We start from the raw sequence: 21,477 nt of genomic DNA, 5'->3' as shown, positions 1-21,477 counted from the left end.
TTTACTGGTCTCTAACTGTAGTCCTTCAAAATTCCCTCCAAGGACCAGCTTGTACCTCTCTATACCTGTCTCCTGAAAGCTCTACCTACCTGAATCATAAAGTCATTTTCCTCCTGAATCTCACAGATGCAGCGGACCACTTCAAAATCATAGCGGTCATCCCCTTCGAGTTCCTCATCCGGGTTGGTGGTCACATCGACGTCTTGGCCATATTCCTCATCGCTCCAAAGAAAGCTCTCGGAAGAGGATTCACTCACATTATCCTCCTCTGAGAGGGAAGGGAAAACAATAGTCACCATTTTAAATTATGCTATGATATTTGAGAAATCCTAGATTGTCAAGAGTAACAGCCTGTCATGTAGTAACAGCCGGAACAATGTACGCTGCCTAGCAGCAACCTAAACAACTATTTCCTCATTTTACTGGAGAGAAGCCCAAGGTCACAAAACTCACTGGCAGAGAAGCTGCAGCTTCTCATGAACCACACAGATCATCATCCCTAATGATTCACATATGTTCTTCAACCTCGCCCCATCCAGCCAGAACCAGGATTATAGCCAAGTCTGTATCCGGAGCCATCTTTAAAACTCTTGTAGACATGGGGAATGAGGTAGGGGCAGATTCCACAGATAATCAGAACTAAAAATCACAAGGTCTTGGAGCCTAATTAGTTACAATTATAGCTAACCCTTACTGATCACCTATTCAGCAGACACTGTTCTAAGTACTTTACACATAGTTATTAACTCCTTTCAAACTCACAATCGCCCTACAAGGGGACTCCTCAAATCTGACTCAGATTTGCATGAGCAACCAGATTAGATGCAGAGGCCATCAAATAAGAAATGGAGGAACTGGGGGCTGGTGAGCAAGGGATGGGGGATAATGGATATAGTTGTAGACACACTGGCTTGGAAATACCTGAGAGACATGAAGACTGAAGTTAGAAAGAAATTCAAGGAAGGCACAATTAATGGCCTTCATTTCATTTGATGTACTTACTTTAAAAATATAACAGATTATACTTGCAGAGGGCCTGGGGAGTACATCACACTATCAACATAAATCCAGTCTTGTCAGGCTAAGTGCTGTACAATTGATCAAGCCAGAAGAGAGCCTCCTTACCCGATGCTTTCACTTTCCCTTTGTGGTTTCCAGATTCTGAGCCATGGAGCTGCGGGCTCATATGGACCCCGGGCTTGTGTGAGGACCCACACCTAGTGACAGCAAATGCCTTGGGTGGAGAAGGCTCCTGGGAGGTGTCACTGATCTCCTCACTGCACGGACATTCTGCAAGAACAAGATCGGAATGGCATTAGCAACCCCAGACATCATCGGGGCATCTCAGAACCAACCCCATCCAACCAACATCTCTGCTTTTCATAAAATGTGTCATCCCTTTAACTCCCAAGATTGAAACACTGATTTCTCTTTAAAAACCAACATCTCTGTGAGGGCTAGACACACACTTTTCATGAAGTGAATCCTTTCCTGAGGGGGTTCAGAGATATGAACAGTCCACTAACTGTATACCTTCTGCTACTTTGATGCTTCCCTATGCATTGCCCTACGGCAAGGCATACTGGCCAATGAAGCAAGAAGGGATAGCTTTCCAAAATGCCAATGTGTCCTTGTAACTCCCAGGATGAGTGTGCTCCTCCCCTGCCAGGGCTGAGCCCACCGGCTCCAGTAAAGGCCTGCTGGCCCTTCCTCTCCACCACACAGGCTCAGAGGCCAGGACTCGGGAGAAAGCAAACCCCTGGCCCACCCATGGGGTAAGGAAACCCCCAGTGAACCCCACAGGAAAAATTACCAGGTTTGGTTTTCCTTTTCTTTTTCTTTTTCTTCTTTGGCTTCACTCTCACAAACTCTTTGAATTTCTTCTCTTTATTCTTTTCCTTGTCTTTTGCAGCTAGAATTAAATACAAGTGTTAAGTACTGGCATTCTAATATTTTGTTGTCAGCTCTGGAGTGTTTATTTTTTTTAAAGATTTTATTTATCATTTTTAGAGAGAGGGGAAGGGAAGAAGAGAGGGAGAGAAACATCAATGTGTGGTTGCCTCTCCAGTGCCCCCTACTGGGGACATGGCCCGCAACCTAGGCGTGTGCCCTGACAGGGAATTGAACCAGCAACCCTTTGATTTGCAGGCCCATGTTCAATCCACTGAGCTATACCAGCCAGGGCTGGGGTGTTTACTCTTAAGTTAGCAAGCATGTCCAATGTGAAGAATATGGATGGCAGAATTTTGGGCCTGGTTCTGCCTGGGTCTGCCCTCAGGACTCTGGAGCCCCTTCCCCATCACCTTCTGTGGAACAACTAGAATCTCTTCTTTTTATCCTCATCCTCTGAACATGAAGGGAAGAGAGAAGCCTTCAGAGGCACGCTCTGGCCTCTGGCTGAAGACTGTGAAGTCGTGTGGCCTGAGGTGGCAGAGGTCACAGGGACAGTTGTCTAGCAGGGATGAAGCTAACACAGGTCCTTGAGGAGCAGGGGCAGCCAAGGTGACAACAGGCAGAGCTCATTTGGGACTACAAGTGCACAGGAGGTCTCCTTCAGGTAGGCACTCCTATTCCCTACTCCAGGGCCCAGGGGCAGAACATCCCTCCCTTGAGTCATAACAGACACCAGAGCCTGGCGACAGGAGTATCGGCTCTGCCGCTGGCTTCAAATCATGGTTCCACAACCTGCTAGATATATAGATACTGGTTCAAGTTAACCCCTCTCACCTGCACCTCAGTTTCTATTCTATGAGGTGGAAACAACAGTACCTGCCTCATAGGGCTTGTTGTGAAGATTAAATAAGATAATACAAGTGAAGAATCTGAAATGGCACCCAGCACATGGCAAGTACTCAAAATGTCAGCAGTTATTATCTTGCCAGCAATACTCTCTGCCCAGAAAGTGGTGCTGATCAGCCGTCAGCCATCTCCAGACAGCCTGAATAATTGTTTCAAGATTCCCAGGACATGTAACCTGGACAGAGTGACTTCCTGCCAGGGCTGTGCATCAGAGAGCAGCCTGCCTCCTGAGCAGGCCAAGCTTTTCCAGGACGGACACCTGTCCTCTCCTCAGGCTGCAGGCACCCCTCAGGAGAAACACCAGAGCCTTCCTGCTCCCTCTGCACATACGCCTGCTCCCTATTTCTCCATCAGATCATCACTGAGTCATGACAGAAAACGGGCATCAAACTGCTGCTTCCACAAGGGAAGAGGAAAGAATTACGTCACCCTCACCTAGGGAAGAACTGCTTGCCCACCACAGAGCAGCTGACACAAGCAGTGACCAGAGAGGGAATGGCAGCTCATGGGCAGATTAGAATTGGGTTTGTTCTTGGAGAGATTTCCACTGCCTATCAGAGGAAGTGATGCTCATGGCCCTACAATATCACTTCCCCATGTCAACAATTTTTTAAAATCCTCACCTGAGGATACGTTTATTGATTTTAGAGAGACAACAAAGGAGAAAGAGAAACAGCAATGTGAGAGAGAAACATCAATCGGTTGCCTCCCGGATGTGCCCTGACCAGGGATCAAAACTGCAACCTAGGTATGTGTGCTGACTGGAAATTGAACCCACCACCTTTTGGTGTATGAGATGATGCTCCAACCAACTGAGCCAGCTGGTCAAGGCACACCATGTCTACTTCCCCAGCCTCATCTCCCATCAATCCCTCACTATGGATACAACCCAACATTGGCCCAAAAGGGCCCCCGAATAACTCCCTCTCTCAAACCCTGTATTTTTCTGCCTTAGTTCATATGATAGAGACTGCTATGCATTCTCCAATACACTTTTCTCCACTTGTTCTATATGAAAAGAATACATTTTCCTGCTTCCCCTGACAGAGGTGAAGCCAGGTACTGATGCGTGAGATATGAACAGAAGTGTGCTACTTCTGGATTGTACCCTTAAAAGAAAAGAGACATGCCCTCCCTCCCTCTCCCTTCCCAGCAGCTGAAAGACAGGCATGGTGGTAAGCGATTATGGACCATGCAGAGGAGAGCAACACCTGAACCTCAGGCCTGGGGAACACCCAGGAGAAGGTTGGTCCTGGACCATTTCATGGAGTTTCATGTGGGAACTTGCAGTCTGACCAGAGAAGAAAATAAACCTGTCTTGTTGAAGCCAACTATTTTGACATAGTAATCAATACCCTAATTAGTTCATATTGCTCTCTTCCTTTAAAGAAAAAAGCACATGTCCCTGTGAGGCCAGTCTAGTACCATAAGAAAAGGTACAGACTGCGACAAAGAAGTGCCCGGTGCCCCAAGGCTCATTTCGGCCCAAACTAAGGTTTATCCAGAGTGAGAACTTAAACCAAAGCTTCCTCTTGATCCTCTAATATTCTTTGTGAGCCAAACCTCTACTCAGGACTGAACTCACCTATGCAGAAACAAACCCAAATACCAAGGAAGCCTGAACTTGCCCCTGAAGAGAATTTATTAAATGAATTCTGGTATTATGAGAAATCTCACTTGGAAAAGCAAATCTAAATTGACCATCCAAATTCACTCACGAGACTAAAGGCCTGACTGAGGGAAGAGGAAACGTCTGAAGGCGAGCGTCAAAAGGCCACTTCGGGAACAGATTATCGTGACAGTTCACTGGCCTCGATGCCTTTAAACCTTTGCTCTGCTTGTTCTCAGCACAGGGATACCAGTCCTATTCTCCTGCCCTCTGGTCCAACCCTTACCTACCTCACCCTTCAAGGCCTAACTCTAACGTAACCTTCTCTTCTCAACATCCCACCCTGCTCTGTAGGCAAAGTCTGAATCTGTGTTCCCACTATAGGACTTAGTCCTTTTTACAGTACCTGTTTATGTGCTCCCCCCCCCCCCCCCCCACATTAAAGGTCCTGTATCATCATTTCAAACATGAGGAAATCAGCCCCTGCTAGTGTGGCTCAGTGGACTGAACTCGGGCCTGCAAACCAAAAGGTCACCAGTTCAATTCCCAGTCAGGGCACAGGCCTGGGTTGCAGACCAGGCCCCCAGTAAGGGGCATATAAAAGGCAACTACACATTGATGTTTCTCTTCTTCTTTCTCCCTCCCTTAAAAATAAATAAAATCTTTTACAAAAGTAAAAAAATGAGAAAATCAGATCTGTGAAGAGCTCAGAACATAAGTAGACAAGTAGCCACGATTCAGTCTCTGTACTCTTAGGGAAGAATTGGATCTCCTGCTCAACATTACCAGCAGGAAAATTGAGGTCCTCCTCACCACAAAAAAAAAAAAAAAAAAGAAAAGAAAAAAAGATTTCTGCAGAGTGTTCTGGTCCTGACAGACTAGAAGTCCCAGAAACCTCCATCTGAGAAATCCATTAGAACCCAAGTTTCCATTTCATATAATCAGCACACACAGCATAACAAGGGTACTTTTTTTACAGTAATAATTATCCCCAAGCAGCACAAATCCTTTAATATTCTATTTTCCATTTAAGCATAATGTCAAGTTCACACTGCCTATGAACCAGGACATAGGCTACCTGGTGTCAGATCTCACCTTGAAACATCTCCCCAACTGAACTCCCCTCAAATGTCTGAAATTCTACTCCTAAAGATAAGGGCTTTCTCAGAAGTCTGAGGTGAAACCTAGATATGCTGAGACAACAGATGAGCTACTAAGTTGGTTTTATTCTTTCAAATCCTAAGAAATTCAGCTATCAGTGTAGTCAAATATGAACAAAACCATGAGGAAATGGACAGAGGCTTTGATGGGAGAAAATGTGAAAGGAGAAGCCTGGGACGGGGAGGTTGGGGGCCTTCTGTAGCCCTGGGGCCTGTGCAACCTCCTGACCACCCTGCTACGTTTGCTCTCACTGACAGCCAGCAGCGTGAACATGTCTGCTGCCCCCGGTTCACAGCTGATTACAACTGAGGTCCTGCTGGCTAGTGGCAGCGGCAGGACTTAACTCTTATTTAGATCAATAAGCCTGTGGTAAAAAACTGGCTTTGTTTGAAGCTGGCTTAGATGAAACATTATTTCACCTAAAGTCATAGAACCTATTAATGACATTAAGTGAATACTTACTCTACATTAGTATGAGATCCGAGGGCAGTACATAAAAGTAGAAACCCAATCACCCAGGCTTCTTAATTATACCAAATGGCAACAACCTGTCTACTGGTTTCACTCACAGGGTCAGAGATCACCTTAGTCTGCCTGGCCCTGCCCTACTGTCCTGACACCCGATTTTAGAAATGCTGTCAGTTGTCTCAGGAGTTTCACTTGCCATCTAATATGTAGGTATTTTAATAGAGAAACTATAAGCAAAAAATATATCATAATGTTACAGTTTTATGTAAAAAGAAGCTGGGAAGCTTGCAGAATTTACTGGAAACTCGTTAATTTTCCTGCAATTCCCCAGGAACATGTAATTTTTCAATTTTTGCAAGTTTCAGAAGAACTCTCCGAAAAGGTTCTCTGTAATATAACTTGAACATGAGATTTTACAGTAACCCTCACTACCACCATTGTAGTTTCTATGCAAAATAAACAATGCTATAGGGAAACATTTTCAGTTGCAATTATGATGAAATCAGACTCAAATTTGGACACACAGGAAAATCACATATCACCTTTACATTTTTCATTAATTTATTGATTTGAGAGAGAAAGAAGTAGGGGCAGGTGGAGAGAAACAGAGAAACATTGATTTTGTTGTTCCACTTATTTATGCATTCACTGGTTGTTTCTTGTATGTGCTCTGATTTGGGATCGAACCTGCAACCTTGACCAATCTGGATTATCCTTTAACCAAGTGAGCTACCCAGCCAGGGTCAGGTAGCACCTTTTAGTTCTTTTGTCCTACAGGCAGGAAGGTGCCCCCTACCCCTCGCAGAATGACCACACCCATGCTGTTCTGAGCACAAGTTCTCCCGCTGGCTCTGGAAGGAGTTCCCTTTCCTTGACTGTCCCCACCTCACACTGGGAGGGCAGAGGCCTTCAGAGGCTAAGTGACTTTATCAAGGTAATTTGAATAGCAAAAGGCTGAGATAAGAAAGAGAGTTAGGTATTTCTGCTTCTTCTAGGGGGCCACAGCTCCAGAATGTAAACCCCGAGGATCACTTGTCATTTACAACCTTCTGGACCAGACCAACACCTGCTTTCTGTGTCAGAAATGCAAGCACTGTGACCTGAGCAGCAGAGCCCTCTAAGGAACAGACACAACACAGAATGAAAACACTTACTTGGGGAACTGGCAGAGACTCGCTTCCTGGTCAGGTTCTCCTGGCTGGCCTTGTCTGAGGCTGAAGAGCCCCTCGTTTGAACATGCCTCTTTCCTGGGCTCTCCTCTGGCTCTGGGGACTTCTCCATTCCATGGAAATACTTCATGTGATAGTGCAACAGTTTGGCTTTGCGGAAAAATTTTAAACAATCCACAACCTTGCACCTAAATTTGTGGTCAAAGTCGACAGCTGGTGCTTTAGATGTCACCAAATCATCTGTTTTCTTAAAGGCATTTGTTACTGAAAGAAAAAAAATACACACACAAAGATCCCTTGTGTTTATCTTAGTTATTACAATACACACTTTAAACACATGGCGACAGAAAGTGAAAGAGCACCATGCATGTGTAGTTGAAGACATCACTGGGACTCTTACCTCCCAAAGATTACTGTTTGGAGAGAAGGAATTCAACCTTAGGGTAAATAACAGAGACTCAACTGTGATTCACCCTTTGAAAAAAGAGATCAACATGTTTGTTTGTTTTTTCTGAAGCTGCCCTAGAAGGTCTCCGGGTTTCAGACTTTGAGGAAAGAACAAGAGAAAATCCTAAGAACAACAATCATGACCCCAATCCATCACTTGTTACTGATGCATGCTGGAGTAGGTTCAGACTCACCACCATTCCAGTGGCTCTCTGCGTGGAGAGAACTAGAGATTATTTTGGGGAATCTCTTTATACACCGAAGGGATCTTACAACAGTTTTTCACAAGGAGAGAGTAACTGTTATAAAGGTTTTTGGTATTGAACGGTTTTGAGATTTCACTGCCATGTACTTTGTTCATCAAAAGGACTCAAGACTATAAAAAACCACCAAGTGAATGAAGCTGGAAGGCATGAGGAGAACTTGGACAGCTCAATGATTAAATTCAAGAGACAAAGTTTGAAACCACCCTCCCAAATCAAACAGAAGGCACTGGTCTCATGTATCAACAGCAAAAAGTAAAGCTGTCACAAGGTTTTCGTGTGTCAGAAAATCAGTTTATTGAAGACTTCCTTCACAGAGCCCTCCTTCAAATGAGAGCAATCACCTTCAATTCAAGTTACTCCTTTTGGGTGACAGAACAGGTCACCCCAAAATATGCTTTCTTGAGTGAATCAAATTTTTCCTAAATGCAATGATACAAGTTCCATTAGGAGCAGATCGTGTGCTGAAACTTTAGTAAATATTATGATTACTTTTTGAAGAACATTCCATAATCAAAACAAATTTTAAAATTCTTAAACTCAACCTAAATCATACTCTGCTGCAGCACTAGGGTATGACTGCGGAACTGCTAGGCTTGACGACTGATGGATACTGCTATATCGGCAATTTAAACAAGTACAAAACTTGTACATACACACACCACCCCTCCAAGCAGAACTCCTTAAAACCACTTTCCACCCCTGACGAGATATAAAAGGCTCATATCAGTTAGATGCAGTTAAGAGAAGAAAAAGTAGTAACATAAAGTAAAATGGAATACATGCTTCTCAGACTAATGGTATAGGACAAGCATATCAGGAGAGAAACTTAAAACTCGAACTTCTGATTCATTCTAAAATTCTTTCTTAAAGCCAAGTAACAAGTAGTTTCTCTCAAACTTCCTCCTCTTGGGCCTATTAGGGTAAACCATATAAATTTGTCATTTTTGTAGGATTAAGAAGGTTAAATATTGACCATTTCACAATAATTCCTTTTCCACAGGACAGCATTTCAAAACTCATTCCAGACAACTCCACTTACCACTGTGTCAACCAATCTAAGGAATGAGATCAGGGAGCATTACTGACTGCCACAACCTGAGGACTAAAGTTCAAGTAAACTCAACCATTCTTTGAATTGTATTTGAAGCCCAGATCTGTGATAAAATTATTTACAATGCAAAAGAAGAATGCTGAAATGCAAATGTCTTTGAATTTTTAAAAAAATTTACGAATTGAAATTCATCTTCAGCAAGTGGTGCTGGGAAAACTGGACACATGAAAAAAATGAAACTGGACCACTCGCTTACACAATATACAAAAATAAACTCAAAATGAATTAGACTTAAATATAAGGCCTGAAACCACAGAACTCCTAGAGGAAAACATAGGTGGTGAACTATTTGATATCAGTCTGAGTTAAATATGTTTTTGGGTATGTCCCCTTAAGCAAGGAAAACAAAAGCAAAGATAGACAGGACTTCATCAAACTAAAAAGCTTCTCCACAGAAAGGAAACCATCAAAAGACAAAAGACAACCTACAAATGAAAATATATACTTGCAAATGATATATCCAACAAAGGGTTGATATCCAAAATATACAAAAATGGGACAAGGACATGAAACGACATTTCTCCAAAGACACCGAGATGGCCAACAGACATAAGATGCTCCACATCACTAATCATCAGAGAAATGCAAATCAAACCATAATGAGATAACACCTCACACTGGTCAGAGGATAGGGAGGAAAGGGAACCCTTTTGTAGTGTTGGTGGGACTGTAAATTGGTGAAGCCACTATAAAAACAGTTTGGCGATGTCTTAAAAAGCTAAAATAGACCTACCATACAATCCAGCAATTCCACTTCTGGGTATTTACCTAAAGAAAAATCAAAACACTATTTCTAAAAGACATATGCACCCCTATTTTCATTGCAGCATTAGTAACAACAGCCACGATATGGAAGCAATCTGTGTCCACCATTATAATGAATGGATAAAGTAGATGTGGTACATATAAATAATGCAATATGAAGCAATAAACAACAAAATCTTGTAATTTCCAACAGGGATGGATCTAGAGGGTATTGTGCTAAGTGAAATAAGTCAAAGATCAATACTGTTGTTTCACTTAATATGAATATAAAAAAAAGAAAAAACAACCAAAAACAGACCCATACAAACAGAGAGCAGAGGGATGGTTGCTAGAGGGGAGGGGGATAGGGATGAGCAGAAAAGGAAAATGGGAATATAGTTTATAAAATTATGATAGGTTTGCACAGTGACAGATGATTGTTAGAATTAATGGCGTCGATCACATTGTAAGGCATAAAAATGTCAAATCACTATATTCACCACCTGAAACGTTATATACCAATTATATATAAAATAATTTGTGAATAAAAATTTAAAAGCCTATATATGAAAAGAGTTGAAAGTGAGAACTTTGAACCAATTTTATAAAGAATTACCATTCTCTCTATTCGAAAACTTTGTACTCTTGTACACCTGTCATCTGCATAAGGCTAAGACAGGACAGTGGTCAAAGGAGTGTACTCTGCAGCTAGACGACCTGGTTCCAGTCCTGGGTCCTTTACTTATTCCTCCTGCCTCAGTTTCTTCATGTGCAACTGGAAATAATAACAGTAACCTTAACTTCTTCACTGAGGTGTGAGAATTAAATAAACTGCAGGCAACAAGTCCAGAAAAGTGTGTGGTATTTAAGTGTCTTATTACTACCCAGTATCATTTTGGGATGATGAACAAATGGGACTTATGAACAGCCTTTCAGGAATTAACCTGCTCATAAGCAGAAGGGCAGAAGTCACTGCCGCTCCCAGCCTCACTGCACACTCATGCCAGGGGCAGTATGCTATAATGGAAATGGCCAACTTTAAACCCCAGCTCTACCCTTCATTAATTGTACAGGTAAGCTGTGCACATTTTTAAAACATTCTGATTACTCAGTTTCTCATCTATAAAAGGGGGTAATAACACCTATTTCAAAGAGCTGGACAGAGCGCCATAGTTACCCATGTACTTGGCACAAAGCAGGCCATTTCAAACATAAAATACATCTTAGAAAACAGGCTTGTCACTTATGGAACATAGCTAGAAAGAGCTATTATAATTATCAACCAAGTGAAACATTCCTTCAACCAGCCCTCAAAAGACAAGCTGGGAGACACTTCACTCTGTCAGCACTGTTTTGTCTACATCCTAAAAATGTGAAATCCAAAACCAACCACAGGATTTCTAGTATGGCTATTCAGTTGGACTGTTATCCCCACATTTTAGGACATCTTACTTGTACAAAATGCAAAGACTTTTTTTTAAACAGTCACATTATACAATGCCAGAGAGGATCGAGCTTAGTCCGCCAAAACCCTGAACTTTGTGTTGTCTTTTTAAAACATTAATTAAAGTGCATTTCTGTTTTACCAAAATAATTTGGTTAATCTATATAAAATAAGTTACATTTAGCCCTAGTAAACTCTATCTTATTATTTTAGTCCAGTAATTTTATAACTCCATTCTGTAGTCCCATATATTCTTAGGTCTTTTTCCAGCTGTTGATAAAGATCCAGAAGGACACGGCTGAGGATGGTCTATGGAATTGATTAGGCTTACACCAACCAATTAATCTACACTCTGGATAGAACTGCCCGAGTCAATTCAATTTCGTCCATGCAGATCACCAATACGCTCATATATCTATTTCCTCCTTGTCCACAGATAGATTTCAAGAGAGATGTGGTCAAATTATTTGCTGAAATACAGATATACTGGGTATGATAGTGCTAGGGATCCCCTAAATTCATACGCTGAAACCTAATCCCCAATGTGGTATTTAGAGGAGGGGCTTTTGAAAGGTGATTACGTGATAAAGGGACTAGTGTCCTTATCAAAGAGACCCCAGAGAGCTCTCTTGTCCCTTCTGCCAGGTGAGGTTACAGTGAGAACTGTAGGAACTAGGAAGTAAGCCCTAACCAGAATCTGAATCTGCTCTAGCTTTGATCTTGAACTTCTCAGCCTCCTTGACTATGAGAAATAAAGTCCTGTTGTTTATAAGCCACCCAGTCCATGGCATTCTGTCATAGCAGCCTGAACCTAGTAAGCCTCTCAAAAGGAAATAAATTTTAGTTTATCAGGATAAAAACTCCAAAAGCAAAATCCTTAATTAGCAAAAGGTAGGAACAGCTGGACCTCCAAAGGAGAGCAAGCCTGGCATGCAGGTGGGCCACCTGCCTCCGAGAGGCCATACTAGGATCACAGAGGCTCAGGTGAACAGAGAAACTCCCTAGGAGAGACGGCACTGCCAGGTGTCACTGTCATGAAGCCCCTGGCCAAGCCAAGAGCCCCCTTCAAGATAAGCATTGATTAAACAAAAAATGAGTTGCTGGTAGTTGTCTGAAGGAGTAAACATTAAAAGAAAGATTTGAGAATTATGAATCTTCAACAATGGAAGTTCAGGAAGATTCCCCTGTAAATTCAATTTAATAACAGTATAACTCATTGATATGCATGTCCTTCTAATTACAAGCCTATTAGTAATACACCTTGCACTATTGGGAAAGAACAATCAACACAAGCATCAGGATGAGACAAGCAGCAAATATGGTATAAACCAGTTATGGATAATAGCCTGTGGGAAAATCTGATAGATGACATAATTAACTATAATCTCAGACCCCCAAACTGAAAAGTGATAAAAAATATTACATAGTATTAATGTGTATGTTTGCTTTTTAATGAGAATTATGTGTCAAAATGAAACAGCAGCAAAAAAATACATACGTGTGTGTGTATATACATAAAATACATATACCCCAAGACTTGAGTATTTGTTCCTTTTTCATGAAGGTCTTACAAATTGTACTAATTTTGAACTCCATAAATTTTTAGAGGCATAGAAAATTTCCCAGACTTTATCATTTTATCCTACTTTTCCCTTACCAAAGCCACAAGGAGCTCTCTGTAGGCACAATGAAAGCTGCCAGTCCGGCCAGTGTAGTCCACGTGGTCCCCTCTGTCTGGCACGCTTCTCCCATATGCAAACCAAGCCCTGCTCATCCTTCCAATGCCACCTCTTTGCACAATACTTCCTCCTTGGCTTCTCAGCAGAAAAGATTTTGTTCTGCCTTCTCTGCATCTCTGTAAGTACTTCATGGAAAATAAATCATGTATCTGTCCCTTTCTATTTGTATTACAGTTGGTTCTGTTCACTCCTTATTCTAAAATGTGAAATACAGAGTGTGTTCATTTTCTTCTCTTACAGTACTTACTGTACTACTACATCAAACAAGAGAGTCAGCCTCCCACGAGTCTCCATGAGGTAAGAGAAGAGAAAACTCCTATCAACTGTAACGAGTTACTTGAACATTAGGTGTCATCATAGTTGTCACTGATCTCACAGTGACTTTCTTAAAACAGTATTATGCATAGTCCAAGCCAGGGGTTCATATATCAGTGGCATGACCCGCAAAATTTTAACATCTAATTAATCAAAGGCTGATGTATTAATAATTAATAAAAGCACAATAGGAACAGTAAAGTGATGCAGCCAGCAAGTGTTTTACATAGTTTAATGTAAAAAAAACAGCATAACTATGCTCAAGAAAACCCACAAAAGAAACATAATGAGCAAAACATAAAATCATGTATAAGACTAATATATAAAATGTAATAGTATATATTATTTTTTAGAATTGTAAGAAAGTAAACAATGGCAATCTTTGATTATGAGTTTTCAAGTAAACAAAATTAGTTTGCTCTGCTTTTCTGTGTTTTCTAACATACATGTTTCTAATAGTCATATTATTTTCACAGAACAGGCAACAAAATTCTTTTATACTTTCACATTATGCTCCTCTCCAAAAAGCTGTTCCTGTGACAAAAGAAACACGGTGTTGAAGCACCGTCAAGACATGAGAGAGCCACTGGCTGCCCAAAGGGCCCATGGGCCACTGTCTATGTAAATCCCAAGTCTCACACATGGATGTGTATTTCCCGAGGGGAGGACAGTTCATTTGGAACATCTGTCACCAGTGGTACCTGTTAAGTGACATCATCCACTCGGGGGAGCAGTTACTAGGACACAGAAGGCAGGAAATATGTACATTAAATCCTCGCAGAAGCCTGGTTCGAAAGCTAAGGGTAATCAAGTTACCCTTGGGGTAGAAACCAATTTATTCCTGTTTTATAAAGAAGTATGGATGGAAATCAGTATATGCAAAGAGTTACGGGTATTCTCATGTAAATGCTGTGCTCTTCCTCATGTGATTTCCAGCCTCTCCCATGTCACTAGTATACAGAGAAAAACAGTCCACAGAATTTGAATTTCCTTGTAAGAATAGTAACTCTAAGGAATGTTTTCCTCACTGTGTGTGTGTGTGTGTGTTTTTTTGGTGGTGGTGGTGGGAGGGGGGAATAGACTATAAAATGTCTCCTAATAATCCCTGCCTTCTGGTAGTCACAACTGCATATAAATCCCCTGACCCTGTGTGTGGGAAGGACCGGTAACTTGCCTCTAACACAATACTGCAACGGTGACAGTATGTCACTTGCATGATTATGTTACGTAACATTGTAACAGCCATCTTACACTTCCGTGCTGAATGAAACAAGCTGCTATGTTGTGAGCTAGTCTATGGAGAGGTCCATGTGGCAAAGAACTGAGAGTGCCAGCAAAAAACTGTGGCCCTCAGTCTGACTTCCTACAAGGAACTGAATGTGGCCAACAACCATGTGAGCCTGGAAGCAGATCCTTCCCCAGTACAGGTTTCAGAGGAGAACACAGCCCTGGCCAACCCCTTGATTGCAGCCACGCAAAAGACCCAGTTAAGCTGTGACTGATCTCACAAACTGTGAGATAGTACATGTGTGTTTTGAGTCATTATGTTTGCAATAATATTGTTAACATAGAAATAGATAATACAGGGTAGGATTGGAAGCCCTGACATTTTCTAGTAACACTTAATACATTCCCTTTTACAATAAGCACATTACTTTTATACTAAAAAGGGTGTTTATATTATGTGTCTTGAAACTTGGATTAGAAATAAATGTCCTATTTAACCCCCTTCTTTTGTATATTTATTACTAGTACCTCAAAACCTCACAGTTAGATGACTGTGATGGTGATATTCAGTCTGATTGGCTATATTCAGTCTAGCATTCTAAGTAGCATCCTGCTTTTGAAACGCATCTCCCATTAACCCACGATGAGGCCTCAGCATCTGCCCCAGCCCACTGCTGGCCCCAGCAACGGCTTCATGCTCCCAGCCATCCTTCCCTGCCTCAGCCAAGTCTTCACTTCCATCCAGACCCGGCTCACTCCACACGCAGAAAGGCGTCCAAATGGCCCTGGCAATCAGGGACCACATGCCATCAACTCCTGGGACAAGTGACCATCTGCTACAGACCGTCTTTAGCACTCTGGATCTGCTCTTGGATCCTGTTGTCACTTTTCCAGCCAGAGGATAAGAGCCACATCTCACTGTCTTATGTTCCCTCAGCACCAACCTCTAATACAGTTGGTAATCTAATCAGCAATGATACCACATGAACCCAGTAGTTAAAATACTTTTTTTGACATGTACTTCAAATACTATAATAAATAAAACATTTTTTAGTCTGTGAGGGAATAACTTTCTCAGCTTTGAAGTAAAAAAATCAATAAAAGAAAAACATGAACAGATTTAAACATTCACAGCAAGTTCAGTCAAATGCTTAGAATAAAAAAAATAATAATAAACAACCAAAATGTCCACAGAGAAACAGTTTTAAAAATTACAGGAAATCTGAATTATGTAATTCTAAACAGCCACTTAAAAGAGTGAAGTAGCTCTGTACTTACTGATATGGATAATCTCAAGACATATTATTAAGTGAAAGCAGGAAATTGCCCAGTACCTACTATTCAATTCCATGTATGGTTATGGGGGGGGGGGGGGGGGTATTAAAAAAATGCACAGAAAGGAAACCAGACGGACAGAAAGTAAACTGTTGATAATGGATTCGTCCAGAGAGGGGCTTGGGCTAGGAAGGCAAGTGGTAAAGAGAAACTTCCACATTTTCTCTGTGTACCTAGGAACAATGAGCACACTTAGCATCCAGATCTCGGTTTCTAATTTCTCCACTTAAAAGAAACAGAATTTCTTGGAGAAACAGCTGAATCCAGGGTTGGGTAAATATGGGCTGACATCTTGTTATGCCAGAAAGTTAAAAAGTGCTCAAAGAAGAGAAGATACAGTAACAAGTTTGAAGGGCTCCCACTGGCCAAACAAATTTGGGACCACAATAGGTATTAAAATAAATAATAATAGAAACATTATAACCCATATAACAAAGTAAGAATCTGTAAGTCCATGTGTCTATAAATAAAAATAATAAATAAAAAAGGGAAAGCTCTTCCTTAAAATAAAACACAAACTAATAAATGTAGAAGGAATGATGAGAGTTAGAAATCACCATTAGGAAGCCATTTGTTAAAGTTGTTTCAAGCAAGAAATATCAATAAATGTTAAAATAGTAGGCAAATATTTAATAAAGAAGGTATTTACATAATCTCAAAGTATCCTCTCACAAGAAATGTTTTAATTATAAAGGGAAAAAATAATAGCTTTACAGTAAAGAAACCTGGTAGTTAGTACCTTAACCAAATGATCAAAGTTAGCAGCACCAGTAAACGGGACAGATATCATGAGCCTCCTGATACAATACAATTGAAAAAGACATTATTTAGATGGTATTTCTGCTAAAAGTGAATAACTTAAATCTGATCATGAGGCTACATCAGAAAACTCCATATTGAGAACCACCATATTCTTCAGAAATATCAAAGTCATGAAAAATAAAGACTGAATAATTGTTTCAGATAAAAAAACTAAAAAAAAAAAAAGACAATTAAATCCATATGTCATCCAGGATTAGATCCTGACCAGAAAAAAACAAAAAAGTTTTTCACCCTTTTGCTACAACTGATAAAAGTCCTGATTTTGATCATTATATTGTGATAACATAAGAAAATGTCCTTGTTTTTAAGAAATATGTACTGAGGTATTCGAGGGCAAAGGTCTGCAACTTGTTTGCAAACAATTCAGAAAAAATACTTTAAAAAACAGAATAGAGCCCTGTTTTCAGTGGATTGAGTGCCAGCCTGCAAACCAAAGGGTCACTGGTTCGACTCCTAGTCAAGGCACATGCCTGGGTTGCAGGCCAGGTCCCCCGTCGGGGGCATGCAAGAAGCAATCACACACTGATGTTTCTCTCCCTCTCTCTCCTTCCCTTCCCCTCTAAAAATAAATAAGGAAAACTTTAAAAACAAACAAACAAACAAACAAACAAAACAGAATAGGAACATTTGAGATCTTGCTTCCCTGGCATATGTCACCAGTTTGGCTCAAAGAAACGCTTGTAAACAATTTTTTTTTAAAAAGTAATAAGGCTCACATGGTAAATTGATAACAAGTGGGGAACTGGTTGATGACATACACACATACCTCATTTTACTGAGTTTCACTTTATCACACTTTGCAGATGTTCTGTGTTTTATAAACTGAAGGCAACACCCTCCACAAGCAAAAAGATTCTGACTCACTTTATTGCTATACTCCCTTTATCACAGCAGCCTGTAACCAAACCTCATTATCTCTGAGGTATGCCTATATAGGAATTCTTTGTACCATGCTTGCAACTTTTTTATAAGTCTGAAATGATTTCAAAATAAAAATTTCTTTAAAATATATGCAGGAAAAAATACTTTGAAGCCACAGAGTTTCTAAATAGGAGGAAAGCAACCTTGCCAAGCCTATTGCCTGGACTGCAACCTCTGCACTCACAAAAATCACTGAGCATTTGTTCCACAAGATGGCAGAGTTGCCCCAAATGCCTCAGCTGCCACAGAAGAAGCTAATCCTCTCTTCTGCTCCAGACTAGACTTGTTGTCGCCATCCCCAGCTTCTCCTGCTGCTGCCCAGGGGCCCCCTTCACACATATCAGATCATGACTCCAGGCCATGTTAGAAATTCCACAACTGGCACCAGCTTGCGACAGCAGTCACTAAACAATGACTAACACAGCAGCATCTGGCCTCAAGGGGCCTTCCTAGATGTTTCTGATGATACCGCCCTCCTTCCTGCTTGCTTACATAACACATTCCTGGTAAATGAGTTCTCAACAACAACCCCCGTCTCCCAGCAATCTTCCTGGATGTCCTGTACACACCACTAAGCCCTGTTCCAAAAGGAACACCAGGAACACCACTCACATTCCAGATCAAATTAAAGAATTCCAAAGGCACCACTGTGTCTGGAGCTGACATCATTTGTACCATACACTGCTCTTCAAGCCTGCCACCTTACTAATAAGCCTCTTAACTCAGAGTGTACACATTGCTTTAAGGAGTCCCCTCAAGAGCAGTGGGAGTTTTGCATCACACACGGTACAACTTTCCTAAGGCAGGGATTGAGTCACATAGCACCTAGCATCTCATCAGATGGCATTAGGCACTCATTTGGAAGATGGGAGCCACAGACCACGCGTCACCACGCCAGCCATCTAGGAAGTGTACAGCTCTACCTAAGTCATTCCTTGGCAAGTATTGGCCTCTTTGCCTATAAAACAGGAAGAAAATTTAGAAATAAATATCTTTCAGCAGGGGATAGTTAAATCAATTATAGAATATTCATACAACAAAATAAATCATATACAATTGTGAAAGGAGATAAAGAACATGGAAGGATACCATAAATAAAAATAGCAAGCCACTGAATAATAAAAGAATATGGTGCTATTATTATGTTTTTTAAAGCTATATGTATATATGTGTGTTTGTATATACATATGCACAGAACCATGTCTAGCAGGATGGAAAGCCACACACCAAATTGTACCACAGGTCTTTCTAGAATGAGAAAATTGTAAAGGGAAGACTTGCTCTTTCTTTTAGCTGTTTTAATTTTTCCTAACATATATTGGCTTTGAAATTTACAGAAAAAAACGAACAGCAAAATGACTATTTTTTTCCTTTATAAAACTCTTTTTAAAATAGGGGTCCCAGATGCCTTAATTCAGAAAGTAGTTCTGACAATTCATCAAAAGAACTAATACTTATTAAAAATAAATTTCATTTAAAAATCAACATTAAACAAAACCTTTCCTTGTCTCCTTACGACATCATTTTTGAGTCATCCCACAAAGTCTGGGATGACCTTATATTCCTGCCATGTTATGTTTTTCAATGAAGAAAATCAATGAGCAAATTGTGTGATTTTAACTTTTAATACTTTAGAAAATGTATTAAAACACCTTCTCACATTAATTTTCAAAACATTCTTTATCTTGTCATACATATTGAGTTTTCAAAATCCCCATACCAAGCAGGAATCTTGGAGAAAAAAATCACTGCATCAAAAAAATAGGAGTTACTTCAAATTTTGGGGAAGAAAGGGGTTGTCAACATTATGGTAAATCAGAAATATTTAAGGTAGGTGATGAACAATCACTAATGCTATTTACCATTAATTTTACCAACTGGAAGTATCCAGGACAATCCATTCTCGTAAGTGCCTCCCTGAGGTCAAGGTGACAAGTTATTCATTTTTGTGTGTTTTCCTAACCCCCTCCAGGTTCCTCTCTCTCCCTCAAAGTTTTGGTATATAAGAAACATTGTTCAAGTAATTGTTGAATGAATAAGCCAAAGAATTAAATATTACCAGCTACTCAGCTAATGAAGTAACTTTTCCAATGGATCTATTTGCTCTGGTTGGGAATAAGCGGTATTCAGTAGAAGTGTGCTGAGTGAAAGGTGACAGTGTAACTGCTGTGCTTGAAGAACAGCAAGGAGGCCATGTGGCTAGAACAAAATGAGTAAGGAGAGAGAGTGAGGAAGAAGAAGCTGGAGAGGTAGCAGGTAGCCAGAAAGAGCAGGCCCACTGCAGGCCAGCATAAGAACCTAAGTGAGGCTTTCATGACCAAATACCAACAGTTCTGGGCGGTGGGAGACATGAATGTTAATTTTATTATTCTTGTACTTTTCTGGACTACTTTTCAAATTTATGGATATACAAAAGCAAGTTACCAAAAGAGTAACTGAATGAACCCAAGACCACTTCCATAAATGAGGTAAAAGGTTAACAACAAAATCCCTGGTCAAGTTTAAGTAATGCCCTGATTTCAGTAAATTATATTGTGGTCATGTAAGAGAATGTCCTTGTTTAAAGCATTTAAGCATAAAAGCCGGCAACTTATTTTCCAACAATTCAGAAAAAGTACTTTAAAATACCTTAAGGCCAAAGAATAGCTAAACAGGAGGAAAGCAACCTTACTAACACAGACAGACAAATGAAAGTTTCAGGGCTATCCCCGCCTCCTGCATTTTCAGTAGCTCCATAAATTCCTCAAAGCAACTGACCTCAGTTTGGCAGCATCTTACCAGCTCAGTCTTGACCCACTTCAGGAAAGAAGCGTGGTAATTAAGTCAGAAAGCACACATGACAGTCTTACAAAAAAAGACCCTCTGATTATGTTTGTTGACACTGGTCTATGTCCACCTCCAAATGCCTAACTCCTACTTATCCTTCAAGAACATGTGCAAGTGCCATCTTCTTCCACCCTGCCTCCAAACCATCAACCTAAATACCACCCCTCTCCCAAAGTCACATCCAAATAACATTTAATGGACACTAAGACCAAGAATGCCCACTTGTCTTTGTATGCTCAACAGTTAGCAGAGCTCCTGGGCATATAGGCAGGGTTCAACAAGTGAGTCCTGAGTTCAAGTTTCATGTGGCAGGCAAATACTATCGCTGTCAAGTCTTCTCTTCCATAGTTTTAAGTATTACTCATGACACCAAGGGTTCAACAAGTGAGTCCTGAATTCAACTTTCATGGGGCAAGCAAATATTATCGCTGTCAAGTCTTCTCTTCCATAGTTTTATTCTAAGTGTTATGCATAACATCGCCTTTCTGTCTTGTGTTATGATACCTGCAGTTTTATTCATTCATCTGGACAGAAAGACCTAGAAGGGCATGGATCGGATGTTTCATTCATCTCTCTAACCCCTGGGACAATGAATTCCCAACCAATTTTCCATTACAGCATATGCCCAATGGCAAACCACAGACACCACAATTTCCCAAGCTACAATGGCTGTAACCTTATGACCCTCCTTCGCAAGTGCATCAAAGCTAAACCATTATTGTATTACACTAAATCTGACCTGGTTAATTTCAAAATAAATCATTTGCAAAAACTATTATAGACATGACTCTGAAACTAACCTGGATAATTTAAAAGTAAATCATTTGTAAGCTTTTGATACTTTACTGACAACTTCCTATTCGTTTTATAACTGACAACACATTAAGACTCCATATGTTAGAATCATTGATCTAGACTAGCAATTTTCAACTGGTGTGTGGGGGCACAAGAATTTTTAAAACATGCGATACCTGACTTTAGTCAGGGGCACTGATCTCTTTTCCCTTAGACTGCCAAATAAAAAATGACAACAGCCAACACAACAATAGCCATCCAGTGTGAATGAATCAAAAT

General features: G+C 40.6%; 1 protein-coding gene across 4 annotated transcripts in view; it reads right to left on the bottom strand.

The window, feature by feature from the left end:
• PHF20 (PHD finger protein 20) overlaps positions 1–21,477 on the bottom strand; it is a 100,128-nt gene that overhangs the window by 23,728 nt on the left and 54,923 nt on the right. For all 4 annotated transcript variants that reach the window (XM_028524815.1, XM_036009772.1, XM_036009773.1 and 1 more), the window contains 4 exons: positions 7,192–7,470; positions 1,814–1,912; positions 1,126–1,290; positions 90–268 (listed from right to left, as the gene is read on the bottom strand). In XM_028524815.1, coding sequence (XP_028380616.1) covers positions 90–268; positions 1,126–1,290; positions 1,814–1,912; positions 7,192–7,470 — 722 coding nt within the window. The remainder of the gene's footprint in view (positions 1–89; positions 269–1,125; positions 1,291–1,813; positions 1,913–7,191; positions 7,471–21,477) is intronic.

This window comes from Phyllostomus discolor, chromosome 9 (assembly GCF_004126475.2).
Source record: "Phyllostomus discolor isolate MPI-MPIP mPhyDis1 chromosome 9, mPhyDis1.pri.v3, whole genome shotgun sequence".
Lineage (NCBI taxonomy): Eukaryota > Metazoa > Chordata > Mammalia > Chiroptera > Phyllostomidae > Phyllostomus > Phyllostomus discolor.
This window is presented reverse-complemented; position numbering and strand designations above follow the sequence as displayed.